We start from the raw sequence: 13990 nt of genomic DNA, 5'->3' as shown, positions 1-13990 counted from the left end.
CTTTTACTCCCTCTGGCCCCGCCCCGCCCTCGTGCAGTCTATCCCTTCCCACCCCGCCCCTCGCCCGCGGCAGAATCTCTAGCGTCCCCTAGCGACCAGACAGTAGCCCCTAGCAACCGCATCTCGGTTCCCTGACGACGGCGGCACGCAGCCACGTCAGCGCGCCGTGGCCCCGCCCCCCGGCGCCGGCAGGCCCCGCCTCCCCGTGCCTTTTTCGCCGCCGCTGCTGCCGCCGTCGCCGCCACCGCCGCCGCCCGAGACTCGCGCAGCGCAGTTATGGCGGATCCCGCAGCGTCCGCGCCCGCAGCCCCGGCTCCCGCCCAGGTCCCGGACGCGCCCCCGAGCCCGGACGCAGCCCCCGCCCCGGCCCCGGCGCCCACCGCGGACTCGGGCTCCGGGCCATCCTCGGACTCCGGCCCCGAAGCCGGCTCGCAGCGGCTGCTCTTCTCCCACGACCTGGTGTCGGGCCGTTACCGCGGCTCGGTGCACTTCGGGCTGGTGCGCCTCATCCACGGCGAGGACTCGGACTCGGAGGGCGAGGAGGAGGGCCGTGGGAGCTCGGGCTGCTCGGAGGCGGGGGGCGCGGGCCACGAGGAGGGCCGGGCCAGCCCGCTGCGCCGCGGCTACGTGCGCGTCCAGTGGTACCCGGAGGGCGTCAAGCAGCACGTGAAGGAGACCAAGGTGCGGCGGGCCGGTGGGCGGGGGCCGGGCCGGGGGGCCGGCGGGGGACCGAGTCGGCCGCTCGAGCCCTGGGCCGAGAGGGGAGGCGTGCAGGGCGCTGCCCGGTAGTGGTGCCACACTGCAGTGGGGCCGAGATGGGAGGACAAGCCTCCGCGGCAGGGACACTCCGGTGCAAAGTCATTGCACCAGCCCTGGGCCACCGGGCCCCGGGCTTCCGCCACGCGAAAGACTGGCAAGCCTGTGCCAGGCTGCTGCGGTGTCGGCCTCAAGATCCTGTATGTGAACCCAGTCCGGTGAGGGAACTCCTGGGGCAGGCACGCTCTCGGCTTTACCCCAGTGCGGCGTTCTGCTGACCCCCAGAGCAGCTACCTACTGCATTGTGCATCCAGAAAGGAAGGCCGTGCCGGTCCGTGCAGGGAGGGGTTGTGGGCATTCCAAAACAAAAGATAGAAGTGAAAATCTCGGCCGACATGAAACCCCAGGAAGTACACTGGATTGCAGAATGCGTTATTATGGGTGAAGAAAACCAGCCCCTTTGTGTTTTAGCTTGTTGCCTGGTTTTAACTGCTGCAGGGAACTTTGAGTAAAATCATTAACAATCGGAGCCCTGATATTAATAGCCCTGGGTGTGCAGGGAGGGATGTGGCAGCTACTGACTGGAATTGACGACTCTCTTAAGTATAGTTGGACTTTCTTGGGAAAAAAAAAATACTATAGAACCCTGGATGGAGAGGAGCCACCCATTTGGAAACCTGAAGGATTTGTCTTACCTGAGGCCATTAAGCAAATAGCAGACTCCCCCGTTCATCATCATAAAACTTAAACCGTGAGCCAGGGTTGGTTTGGTGGCTTTTCACATCTTGTTTTCCCCGAGTGTTGAACTCCTATCAGTAATTCACAGACACACACGCGTCTTGTATCTTTCACCCCTTTTTCATCTCCTCCTCCTCCTCTCCTTCAAGAAAACATTTCTTGGCAAAAATCAGGCCTGGACTGTTTTAGCTGCCTGGGATGTTGAGTGGTCTGATTTCAGGGGAGGGCACTTCAGAAGTTAATCTGGGTTTCTGACCCAATGGGAGACGAAGGCGACCTGCACAAGGGTTCTGTGATGACCGGTCTGGCTGGGAAGAAGTCCCCGCTCTCCGGAAGAGCCTGTGATCCATTTCCTAGTGGCAGAAGTCACCACTGATACCAGCAGGGTCTTTTTCCCAGCCAGTACATGCGCATCCACAGGCACAGAAATCTGTGTACAGGACCCCTGGCTTCCCCTCAGAAAAATACGGATCAGGCAGTAGATTCTCTGAGTCGGAGAGAAAATGCTAAGTTCACGCAGAAGTATGTGGAATAGATGACCTTTTGCTGCAGAACGCTGGTTAAAAATCACTACCAGTATTGTTGGGGAGACAAGACTTTTTGCTCTATACACTGCGTTTGTGTGTGGTCACACTAGCGAAGGTTGTCACACTGGTGAAGGGTTGCCACCATCTTTCCATTGGTTCTTAAGAAACGTTTTCCCTAACCATCCCCTCTAGAGGTTTGTGACTTCTGGGATGGAGCCCGCTGGACTCTGTCAGGGCCTCCTGCCCTGGGACTCACGGCGGCAGGCCCGGCTCACCGCTGGGAGCTGCAATGTTTATCAGTTGTTGTTCCTGTTCATCTTGAGTTTGGTGGTTAACTTTGTTTACAGTTATGGTCAGTCTGTCTCCTCCCACAGTGTGTAATTATATGAAGTTTGACTTAAAATAATCTATTTTGGAATTAAATAGAAAATAAGTTTAAGGCCCCAGGTTGGATATATTTTGAAGCTGCCCTCTTGCGACTTGCTTTGAATTCGGTGAAGTCCATCGTGGCTCCAGTGGGGATGTTTTCTTTGCTATTGTAGTTCCTGCCGCTTCTGAGCTTGGCAGAACCTCAGGGACGTAGGGATTCTAGGATGGGGTGACACGTAGTGCCCCTTCGTGGATGGCAGGACCTAGTGCTTCTGTCTGGACTTGAGAATAGGTTTATTGGTGGGGAAGAGTTTATACCTGGTAGGTAGCTCTCTATTACCGTGAACCATAGGCACAGATGGCCCTGACCAGTTCTGCTTCTGAGGTTTTGCTCCTGAGCACCCACTGGGTGGTGGGGTGGGGCCTGGGACCGTGTGACATTATGGTTTAGGAAGATTTTCCCTCTCACTTCCCACTCCTCATATACCCATTGAGGTGACAGTGTGCTGTAAAGACCATTAGACCGAGAGTGAGCTTTCAGGTTCTGATTCCTACTCCATCACTAATCTGGTTATGAGACTTGAAAACCCAGTTATTGATAGGATAAAGCAGTGACAGTCTTGGGAAACTTCTTTTTAAAGCTGCCAGCCATTGTCATTTTATAAATAGTGTCCTTTTAATGTGAATTGTTTGGTAGGCTGTGGAGTGTTTTTTGTAGTTTTTGTTAATATGGCAGACAGTGAGTACTCTTAGTTTCTTAATTTCTTTTAAGTTTTTAATGAGCAAATTGAGAAAGAGAGATGAAGAGGACAGTCAACAAGTCCTATCCCCTCCTGGCCACTACTGTGAAAGTTATCAACAGAAAAATAAGTTGTTCTTCCTGGAAACTGCAGGATTTCTGATCTGACTCCTGAGGCTTCAAGCAGCCAAAGTTATAAGCTTCTTTAGGACTTAAAAAGAGGCACGCAATCTGTGCTCCTTCCTTTCCTTGCGCTCCCAACCCCTTCAGTGTGTTAGCTGATTTATCCACTTGAGACTTGTCCCATTGGGCCAGGGATGTCCTGTGTGGAGACTTTGGCCTTCCCATCAATGGTCATCCTTTGAGTAGATTTTTGGAATGAAGCCGAGTGCTGACAGCCTCTTGCCCTTCTTGCGCATTGGCTAAACATGGTGGGTCATTCTGATCTCCACCTGTCATGGTTGGACAGAGCAGCCCCGATACGGAAGAGCGCCAACTGCTGTTTGTCTGAGCAGGTTTTGGGCCTTCCTGTTTACCCTCCTTTGCTTTCCTGTCTCTTGTGCGTCGTCTGTTGCTCTTAGCTGCCACAGTTTTCACGGTCTGTCTTTCATGATCACCCTCCTTTTGTGGGGTGGTGTGTGTTTTTGTGTGTGTGTGTGTTTGGCGTTCCTGGTGGCAGGTCCCTCTGGAATTGGCTTTTGCGTGTCTTTTTGGCTGTGTGTGTGTGTGTTGTGGGGTGGTGTGTGTGTGTGTGTTGTGGGGTGGTGTGTGTGTGTGTCTGTCTGTCTGTCTGTGTGTTGTGGGGTGGTATGTGTGTGTGTCTGTGTGTGTGTGTTGTGGGGGGTGTGTGTGTGTGTGTGCGCGTGCGTGTGTGTGGCATTCCTGGTGGCAGGTCCCTCTGGAATTGGCTTTCGGGTGTATTTCTGGCTCCCCCTCAGGCCAGCATTTGCATGGGGAAAGCTATTTAGCCTAGCGTCATAGCGTGTGAGGTTTGCTTGCCTCGCTGGTCCAGTGCTGGACCCATTAAAAGCAATTGTTCTCAGTGATGTAATAGGAAGAAGTTATGTAAGGTTAACCAAGGTGCAGGACTGAGTGCATCTGATTGCATTTGATTCAGGTAGGGTCACAGCGCTGTGGCATCTCACCACTATTCTGTGATTTTAACCTTTGTCCCATGGCTTCTGGTTTCTAACTCCTAGGCCTCAGTGTCTTCCTGCCTTCTCTGGCCCACTGCCTAACTCAAGGGCACTTTCACCCAACGAGGGACATGTGTTTGCATCCTGTGATTGGAAGTAAAAACCCTTGGGTGCTTTTGCTGGCTGTCACCTACTCTGAATGACCTTGGCCTCGTCACTGCCTCCTTTTCTCTGTCTAAAATAAAATACGAGGTCTGTCTTTCTAGCCACTGAACTGAGCCTGCACAGGTAGAATAACCAGAAGCTTAGCTGGGTGGTGCCCGGAGCAGCCTCTTGGCTGTTGGCAGACACTATCCTGATGTCCATCAGGCAGGGCCAGCCCTGTCCCTTCAGGAGATCGCATCCATGCGTCACGGGTGATGCCCCTCCACAGAGAAGCCAGAAGGTGCGGTTTGTTTCAGTGATGTAGGAATTCCTGTTTGACGGTGTTGCAGCTTGTAACCTGGTGGATTACACCTTTGACTTCTTCTTTAAGCCTCTTCTATAAATACTCATGATCTTCACTCCTGTTACTTTATAAGAAAACAGTAATGGACATTTAAAGTAATACCTGGCAAAGTCTGCCAGCCTCCAGGAGGGGGATGGAATGAATGTGTGTATGTAGGTATATGTATCTTCTAGAATCCAGGGGCATCTTTTGAAATTCCCAAAAGACAGGAAATGAGATTGTGAATTACAAGGATGGCAGAGTATTGCTTTTGTATTTAAAGATTACATAATGCTTGTTCTTCTTACCGTGTTACTACGTGCTGGGCATGCGATAAGTGCTTTATGCGTATTGCTCACTTACGTGTACAACACCCCTGGGAATTAGGTACTATTATTATTGTTTAGAGGAGGAACCCGAGGAACAGAGTAGTTGTGTAACTTATCCGGTCACACTGATAATAGTGGAGGAACCCAAATACAAGTGGAAGTAAATATAGTTTGCTGTCACCTGAGGTTTCATAGGTCGTTACCTAGAATTGAGTACCCCCATCAAACATGAGTCACTAGCCCTGTGGTTGGCATTAATCATCCAGTCTTTTCACACTTGGATGTCCCAGTGGGCTGGGAGGGAGCCACAGGCGAGGCGAAAGGGCAGGGTGTTGGAATGGGTGGAAGGTGGGCCAGTGGCCAGAAGGGAGGCCATCTTGGTCAAGAGCAGACGTGTGGGGGAAACACCCTGTTTGCGCTGCAGGCTGCTTCCCGCCTACCTTTGTCATTCATTTCCTAGCCCCTTGGTCGTTATCCAAACAACTGTCAAAAGACACTTTATTTCTAGAGAACCTGGGAATACCCCTAGATGTTGAGTGAAAGAAACCTGAGCAAGTCCGATTCCCTGCCCGCAGGTAACCGGCCTGCCTTAGACGAGGGCGCTGTCAGGACATCCGTCGTGACCTCCTGGCCTGTCTTGCTGCCATCGTCACCCTCCCGCTGGGAATGCTGAGTCATGAGCCAGGTTTAGGTGGACTCCTTCAGTGCCCTGTCCCGGGCCAGCCCCTCCCCCGTCAGGCTGACACCTGGTTTTGCTTTAGGCCACTGAGGTCCTCTGGTGCTTCCCCCATCCCCGATCCCTGGCAGTCCTGCCTTTCTGTCACTTTCCTCTTCTACCGAGAGGAACTTTTTCTTTTACAACTTTACCCATGGGCCTCATGGACTCCAGTGGAACATCCATGGGGCCAGCGCTTTACAAAAGGGATGCGGGTGTAGTGGGCGATGTGGGTTGCCATCGCAACAACGCTGGACCCATGAGCAGTGCAGCCGACCCTGCGGTCCCCTCGGTGTTGAATTTACGGTGATTTCGGTGATGAGCGGGTTCTCTCTTAAAGAGCCTTAACCCTTGGAAGACACAGTCTGTGCTCCTGTTCTGATTGAAAGAAGCTTTTCAGAGTTTGCTGCCCAGATCAGAGTGGGAAGATGCTCAAGGGGGGAAATGGCCAGCAGGACTGTTTCCAGAGTGCTTTTCGCTTTACATGATGCTGTCACTCACATCGACTAGCAGTTGTGTGTTTTTAACCGTAGCTCCTCCCTGAGGCTCCAGCGGCCCGGCGGCTGGATGCCAAGCCCTGAGAAGGACGAGGTTTTCATGCTCCTGAGCCCACAGTGGCAACTCTGACTGAGCTGGAACACACGTTCAGAGTTGCTTCTCTCACTGACATTTCTGCCAGCCTCAGGGGGCTCTATTAGGAGCCACCTGACACGTGTGGTTACCAACAGCGAAGAGCAAAACGCTTACTGGAATTTTTTGTAGTTCAGAATAGAACTGAATCATGTTAGTGGATGACCCTCTCAATGTATCTACTCCAAGGTTATTTGCCCGTGTTTTGCTCTTCAGCTACACCCTGCGGTTGAGGGTTTCATGTCCTTCGACCCAGGCTGACTGATTTGAATGGATCTCTTGGTCCATTGGGTCCGCAGGTCCACTGTGTTCTTCTGAAGCAGGATTGTGAAAAGGTCTTACGATTTAAACATTGAGGCAAATGATAACTGTTCAGAGGGGTTCAGCTCAGCAGTAAGTCCTGGGATGAGTGTCTTTTGGGGGTTAAATCTAGTTGACTGGTTGAGGGGTTTTTGGTGTGTTTGCATATTTTGAAAGACTGAAACATCTTATTTTCTGCAGCAAGATGAAAGGAACTAGACACCAGATCACTTATGGTTTAAGTTGATAGCATAGCTATATCTGGTAAAAATTCATTCTGACTATGACAATCTGAGCAATTAAAAAAATTCAAGATACTGAGTAGTGCTTTAAAAAAAGAAAAAAACAACTGCAGTCAATCCTATTCAACAATAAAATGAAAACCCCCAGCTCCTGGAGAGATTTCCTGCTCTGAAGAGCGCTCTTCATTTGCATCCTGCCAGTGGGAGCTGGTCCTTCACACTCAGCAGCCCTGATGAGGTTCTTCCTCCTAGCTTTAATTTTAATCCTTTTTTGTGGGAGATGCTGCTGTGATGAGGGCTGGCGGAGCTGCCTTGACAGGCATGTCCACGGGACTGTACTTACTGGCCCCCTAAGTGCAGGTGGGAAGAAAGACAGACACACAAATCTGTGTCTCTTGTGTGGCTTCCGGGAGCATCAGAACCTGACATACCCCGGGCTGAAAAGCAGCTCTGACTGTTTAATTACTTGAGGGAATTTGAGGGCCCTGAAGGCTGATGATGTCATCTTCAGGACAAGGGAGAAAAAGCATCTCACCCTCCCCCAGAGTGCTTTGGGGGCACCCACCACCCCCTGGGTAAGAAGGGGTGTCTGCCTCCATTTCCCCGTGACCAGAGCATCCCAAAGCCTTTCTCCTTCTGGCCTCCCACTGAAGAGTGTGAACAGCTCTCCCGAAGGTCACAAAGGCCTAGGGAATTCCTGGTCATGGTACTTACAGCTTTTTCTCAGTCCCTGCCCTGCTGACCCTCCAGCCTTGTCAGTATGGTCCATCAATCACCCTCTTAATGGAAACTCTATTCCATTGAGTTCCACTCTTCTGGCTGTAGTGAATTTTTCTCTCTTTTACCTGCTTTCCTCTTAGGAAATTTTGGAGAGTCCCCGCTCCCCTGGGCTTTTCTTCAGCGCTCTCATCAGCCTGCTATGCTGTGCTGTGCTTAGTTGCTCTGTCGTGTTCGACTCTGGTACCCCTGTAGCCCACCAGGCTCTTCTGTCCATGGGGATTCTCCAGGCAAGAATACTGGAGTGGGTTGCCATGCCCTCCTCCAGGGGATCTTCCCAACCCAGGGATCAAACCCAGGTCTCCCACATTGCAGGCGGATTCTTTACTGTCTGAGCCAGTAGGGAAAGGCTGCTGGCACCTGCATGCCCGTCCTTACTCGCTCATTCCCAGCTGCTTCCTCGATGTCTCCATCCTGTCATCTAGAACCCCCGACTTTGCAAGTGTTAACTGCCCTCTCCACCCGCAAGTCTGTCGAATTTTAAACATTTCTTTTCCCAATGTTTTATTATGAGACAGTTTTAAACATACAGAGAAGTTGAACGACTAGGCCAATGATTACTAATTACCAGCCACCATGAGTCAGCAGTTAACCTCATGCCAAGTTTGCTTTATCTGTGTCTGTAAGAGTATGTAAATACGCTTCCTCCAGAGCCCCTGGTGAGTCAGGAGCAGACGCGGTGACGCTCACCTCCAAGTACTCAAGGGTGCATCTTCCAAACATCAGAACACTTGGGATCATTTAAAATTCTCCTTTTTGGGCTTCCATTCTGACCCTTTTTCCCTGTTATAAATAATGCTGCTAGGAAAATGGGTGTACAGATATCTCTTTTGAGATCCTGTCTTTCAGTTCTTTTGGGTATATACCCAGAAGTGGGATTGCTGGATCATATGGTAATTCTATTTTTACTTTCTTGAGGAGCTGCCGCACTGGTTTCCCGTTGCAGCGATACCATTTTACATTCCCCCCAGCAGGGCACGAGGGTTCCAATTTGTCCACACCCTACATTTGTAATTTTTGTTTATTTCTTTATTTTTTGATAGTAGCCATCGTGCTGAATGTGAGGTGATACCTCATTGTAGTTGTGATTTGCATTTCCCTAACGATTAGATGAGCGGTGTTGGGCATCTTTTCATGTGCTTATTGATCACTTGTGTGTCTTCTTTGAAGAAACATTCATTCAGGTCATCTGCCCATCTTTGACTTGAATTGTTTTCTGTTGCTGCTGAGTTTTAGGGGTTCTCTCTATATTCCCTGGTAGCTCAGTCAGTGAAGAATCTGTCTGCAGTTTCAAAGACCTGGGTTCAATCCCTGGATCAGGAAGATCCCCTGGAGAAGGGAATGGCAACCCACTCCAGTGTCCTTGCCTGGGAAATCCCATGGACAGAGGAGCTTGGTGGGCTGCAGTCCACGAAGTCTCAGAGAATCGGACAAGCCTTAGCGACTAAACCACCACTCTATATTCTGGATGTTAATCCTTCGTCAGATACCTGATTGCAGGTCTTTCCTCTTCGTGGGTGTTGCATTCACTCTCTTGGCAGCCTCTGGATGCATGAAGCTTGCTTACATTTCCTGAAGCCCCGATCGTCTGTTGTGTTTGCTCTGGTTGCCTGTGCCTTTGGTGCCAGGCCCCGTTCTCGTCTGTTGTCAGATCTTTGTTGGAAATGCCCCTTGCATGCCCCGCAAGTCCTCTCTCCTGCACTGGCTCTGCGCTCTGACTGCCCCAGTCCGGACGCGCCTCCTGGCCTCCAGACCCCTTTTCAGCTCAGCATGTAGGCTGAGCTCCCGGGTGAGCTCTCCACCCCCAGCCTCCTGTCCTGCCTTCGCGTGGCTTCCGGGCTTCTCACCTACTCTCAACAGTCTTCTGCTCCTTCATTTGCACCCCAGGTCACCTGTGCTGTTCCCTGGAGTTACACTGATCATACAGCTGAACACCCCGTGTTCTCTCCCCAGGTGGGGTGCTTCTTGAGAAACGGGGCTTTCTGTGAAAGCTTACTTTCCGAATGACTCACATGGAGGAGTGAGTAACTCCTTCAATTAAAAATGGATCTAACCACCCTGTTTACCTGTGGGGCTGGGGGGAGTAGGGAGAGCATGGTAAATGATCCCCAGTCACACCTGTGAAAGCTGACGGCGTGGAATCAGCCGGCTCCTGTTAACGCAGGTTCTTCTGACAGTCAGACTGGGGTGGGCGGGCCCGAGGACCTGGAGGGGAGTGTCCTCCCTGTGATGCAGAGTCTGCTGGTTGGAACTAACTACACTTTGAGTTGGACTGATGTGTAGGTACTTAAAAACCCTGTTGTAGTAGATTCAGTGTTTTAATCTACCCCACACCCCAAGTTTTAAGTATATAGATATCTGATTTAGGGTTCTTGTTTCCCCTCTGCTTTGTCTTCTAGTAACAGTGTTAATGCCAGAGATTGCAAAAGATGGGCCACAGGAGGGAAGGGACACTGAGTCGCCCTCGATAAGCAGGCAGTGCTTTCAGGTCCTAGTAGCAGAAAAACCTGTTTTCTTCCCCTCTACCCTTTCCCCTGGGCTTCCCTGGTAGCCCAGATGGTAAAGAATCCGCCAGCCAAGGCAGAAGACCTGGGTTTGATCCCTGCATTCGGGAAGATCCTCTGGAGAAGGGAATGGCAACCCACTCCAGTATTCTTGCCTGGAGAATCCCAGGGACAGAGGAGCCTGGCGGGCTGCAGTCCCTGGGTCCCAAAGAGTCAGACCCGACTGGGTGACTAAGCACACGCACACTCCCTTTTGCCTACTGACCGGTATTTATACGCAGCTGTCTCTAAGACGTGTCGTTGGATTTAATTTCATGTAGGGGTGAAACTGTATGACAGTTGTTACGAGTAGAATGCAGCCAGTCTGAGAGCAGAAGGGCTGGAATTGCTGTCCTGTGTCCAGCCTGTATCCGTGGATTGCCAGCTCTGCGCCAGGCAGCATCATGGTTGCTTTGATTGTGTCATCTTTCTCTTTCCCTAAAGTGTCAGAGACCCGGGTTTCCCAAGGGCTCAAGCAGGTGACACCCCTCCTGTAATAGCACCAGGGACAGAGTCTTGGTTGTGCTGTGTCTTGGGTGCCTGGAAGCAGCCACGTGAAGAGAGATACCCTCTGTGGAAATGCGTATTCAGTCTGTCCCCAATCTTTCTTTTATTCTTATCATTGTCCTATTGCATGTCTGCATTATAAACTCTCTTGAGGTTTATAGGAAAGTTGCAAGGACCATGGTATACCCTTCTCCCAGCTTCCCCCAAGGTTGACATCTTATGTAATGTGGTACAATTGTCAAAAGGAAGAAGTTAGTCCTGGTTTCACACCATTAACTGAAATACACACTTCTGTATGGATTAGTTTTCCACTCATGTCCTCCTTTTGTTCCGGGATCCAAATCTATGACTCCACATTGCACTTAGCATAATTGCCTTTTGAATGTTGGAAAAACCATTCTAATTGCTCTTGCTCTTTATCTAATCCACACTCCATCCTTTGCTCTGAGTCATTGTATTGAAGAATTTTGCTCAACAGCTTTTGATGCCGGAGAGAAGGGGTCAAGCTCTCTAGAAAGAAACAGTTGGAAGCCACAGGAACTGTGGACGGCGCTGGAGGAGAGCAGAGGGCAGCGGCAGGTGGACAGGTGAATGCAAGGGCGTGGGAGTATAGCATCCAGGTCAGGTGTGCGGGGAAAGTGCAGGCTCAGTGGCCTCTTGTCAGTCTCTGTGATCATCACTGAAGAAAAATTGGTAGGGTTATTCTCTTATTTGTCTTAGGTGACAGTCTGTTTTGTTTTGCTTTTTTTTCTGATTGCTCAAGTTATTTTGAGTTACTTATACATACTTAGTACACAGTTGCAAGAACATACAAAAACTGGTTTAAAAAAGTCACCTATAATTCCACCACTCAGGTATAACTGCTACTTATCATTGCAGGGGATGCTTACTCTAGTCTGTTACGAGCGAATCCATATTTGTTTAGAAAAGTGCCTACCGTGCTCAATCCTGGCCCCACGCCACTTAACAGACTTAAAATGGACCATGTAAATGGACCGTTTGCACGTGTCCAGGGGAGTTCAGGTTTGCAGTACTTGTGTATTTCCACAGAACAGGGGAAGCTTTAAACCCAGAGAATCGTCTTCTCTTTGCTGGTCTGTGTTCTGGAACACACCATTCCCACGACAGGCAGTGCCGTCTGCGTGGAACCCCTTCTCTCCGGCATCAAAAGCTGTTGCTGGGCAGGCGACCCCACCTGCTTTGTTTGATGTACACTGATTCTCTTGGGCTTGAACCTAAAGACTTACTCCTAGGTTGTATTTTATGAAGTGAATTTTAAAAATGTATTTGGTTATTTTATTTTTTGCTGCCCTGGGTCTTTTCGCTTTACATGGGCTTTTCTCCAGTTGCAGCCGGTGGGGGGGGGGGCGCCCCCCCGCTACTCGCTAGTGGCTGTGCGGGTCTTCTTGCTGCAGAGCGTGGGGCTCGAGGTGCATGGACTCAGAACTCGTGGCTCATGGGCTTAGTTGCCTCACAGCACGTGGGATCTTCCTGCATCAGAGGCCAAACCCATGTACCCAGCATTGGCAGGCCGGATTCCTGTCCACTGAAGCGCCAAGACAGTCCCCAGATTGTATTTTAGAAACACCACCAGTGACAGATACTTTGGCTGCTTATACCTTGCTTCAGCCTCGGGGTCTCAGTTCCGAACCTTCTGCGGAACCCACGGTGGCACTGGTGCGCTGTGGGCGCCTCACAGGGGCTTGTTCAGCCCTTCAGGACCCTGTCCTCTGTTGACCGGCTCATCCCATAAACTACATTCAGATGCAGTTCTCCCTGCAGTTTCTGCATTCTCTTTATTAGAATTGTCGCCCATACCTTGGGGCCTTCATATTCTCCCAAGTTGGGTGTTCAGAGGCAGATATGTTTCTTTTTGGTAACATTTTCATTTCACAAAAAATTTTTGATAGCGTGATTCTTAATGTCCATAATTCCATCCGACGGATGAAGCTGTTTCTTTGATCCGTCTCTTTCAACCAGCTAAATTGTCAGGTTTTCAGTTTTAAATGATGGGACTAACATCTCGTACTTTTTCTCTATCTTTGTCTAGCTCTGTAAGTTTCTTAGGTTAAATTCCTAAATGAAATTACTGGTCAAGGGGTAGGAGTACCTTTTTAAGACTTGATTCACTTTACCACACTGCCCACCCCCTAAGTGGTCTCCACTTACACTTCCATCTTAGAACGCCTGTTTCCCAGCAGGATGCTGAAGCCTTTTGTAACTTAGGCAGGAGCACCCAGCTAGTTGGCAGCATCTAGAGGACTAGAGCGCAAGTCAGCTGACTGTGCCCCGGTTGCCAAGAAATAAGCCCTTCTTGTGCCAGGGGTTGGCCCTGAGTGCTGCAGGCCGGGCGGGCCAGTCTGTCATGCCTTCAGCTCATGGCGAGCATTTTCCACAGGCAGAGGCTGGACGAGGGGGCAGTGGGTAAAGCGGGGGTGCAGGAAGTGCTCCCTGGGGCTTGGAGTCGGCATGGAGACCTGTGATGGCTCCACGTCCACAGCTCGCCCCGTAGACAGAATCTTGGACAGTTTCTGGGACTGGACGAGATCACCCTGAGCACCACTCAGCATAGTGCTGGCTAGCAGCTGCCGCTGCCGGGGAGTCATTTAGCTCCGCTTCAGTTTCCTGGTCATGTTTGGGAGCCCACACGGTAAATATGATTGCAGGTCCAAGGGGGGATATTGCTAATTAGCTTGCCTGCCCTTTAAATTGAATCTTAATGCTCTTGTGTGTGTGTTTAAATAGATAATATATGCAGATGGAACAACATTCAAAAGGCTTAAAGAGGATGTCATGAAATATTTCCTTCCTAACATTTCTTCTCCCCAGAGACCATCACTATGACCAGACGTAGGCCGTTCTAAGCATATATATTTAACAAGACTAGGCATATATTAACACCCCGCTGAGAATGTCTCTGTGATGGTTCTGCAGCAAGACTGAATTAATTAGATTTTTTTTCTTTTTTCAATATTTATTTATTTGGCCAAGTGGGGTGTTAGTGGGGTCTTAGTTGAGGCCTGTGGGATAAAAATGTTCCCTGACCAGGGACTGAACCCAGGCCCCCTACATTGGGAGCGTGGAGTCTTAGCCACTGGGCCACCAGGGAGGTCCCTAATTAGATTTTTAAAACTATTTGCTACTTCTTTCTCCCTGCGCCTGTGTTTTATTGAGATGCGATTGATGTGCAGCTTT

General features: G+C 50.4%; 1 protein-coding gene across 3 annotated transcripts in view; it reads left to right on the top strand.

Moving 5' to 3' along the window:
- Positions 1-251: 251 nt before the first annotated feature.
- UBE2O (ubiquitin conjugating enzyme E2 O) overlaps positions 252-13990 on the top strand; it is a 49839-nt gene continuing 36100 nt past the window's right edge. For 2 of the 3 annotated variants that reach the window (XM_040244521.1, XM_040244520.1), the window contains exon 1: positions 252-681. In XM_040244521.1, the coding sequence (XP_040100455.1) occupies positions 277-681 (405 nt within the window). In that variant the 5' untranslated portion in view covers positions 252-276. Of the gene's footprint in view, positions 682-12645; positions 13446-13990 lie in introns of those variants that run through there. The other variant, XM_040244522.1, reaches the window with a different exon arrangement.

Source organism: Oryx dammah, unplaced genomic scaffold, assembly GCF_014754425.2.
Source record: "Oryx dammah isolate SB20612 unplaced genomic scaffold, SCBI_Odam_1.1 HiC_scaffold_8, whole genome shotgun sequence".
Lineage (NCBI taxonomy): Eukaryota > Metazoa > Chordata > Mammalia > Artiodactyla > Bovidae > Oryx > Oryx dammah.
Note: the sequence above shows the minus strand (reverse complement) of the source record. Positions and strands in the feature narration are given on the sequence as shown.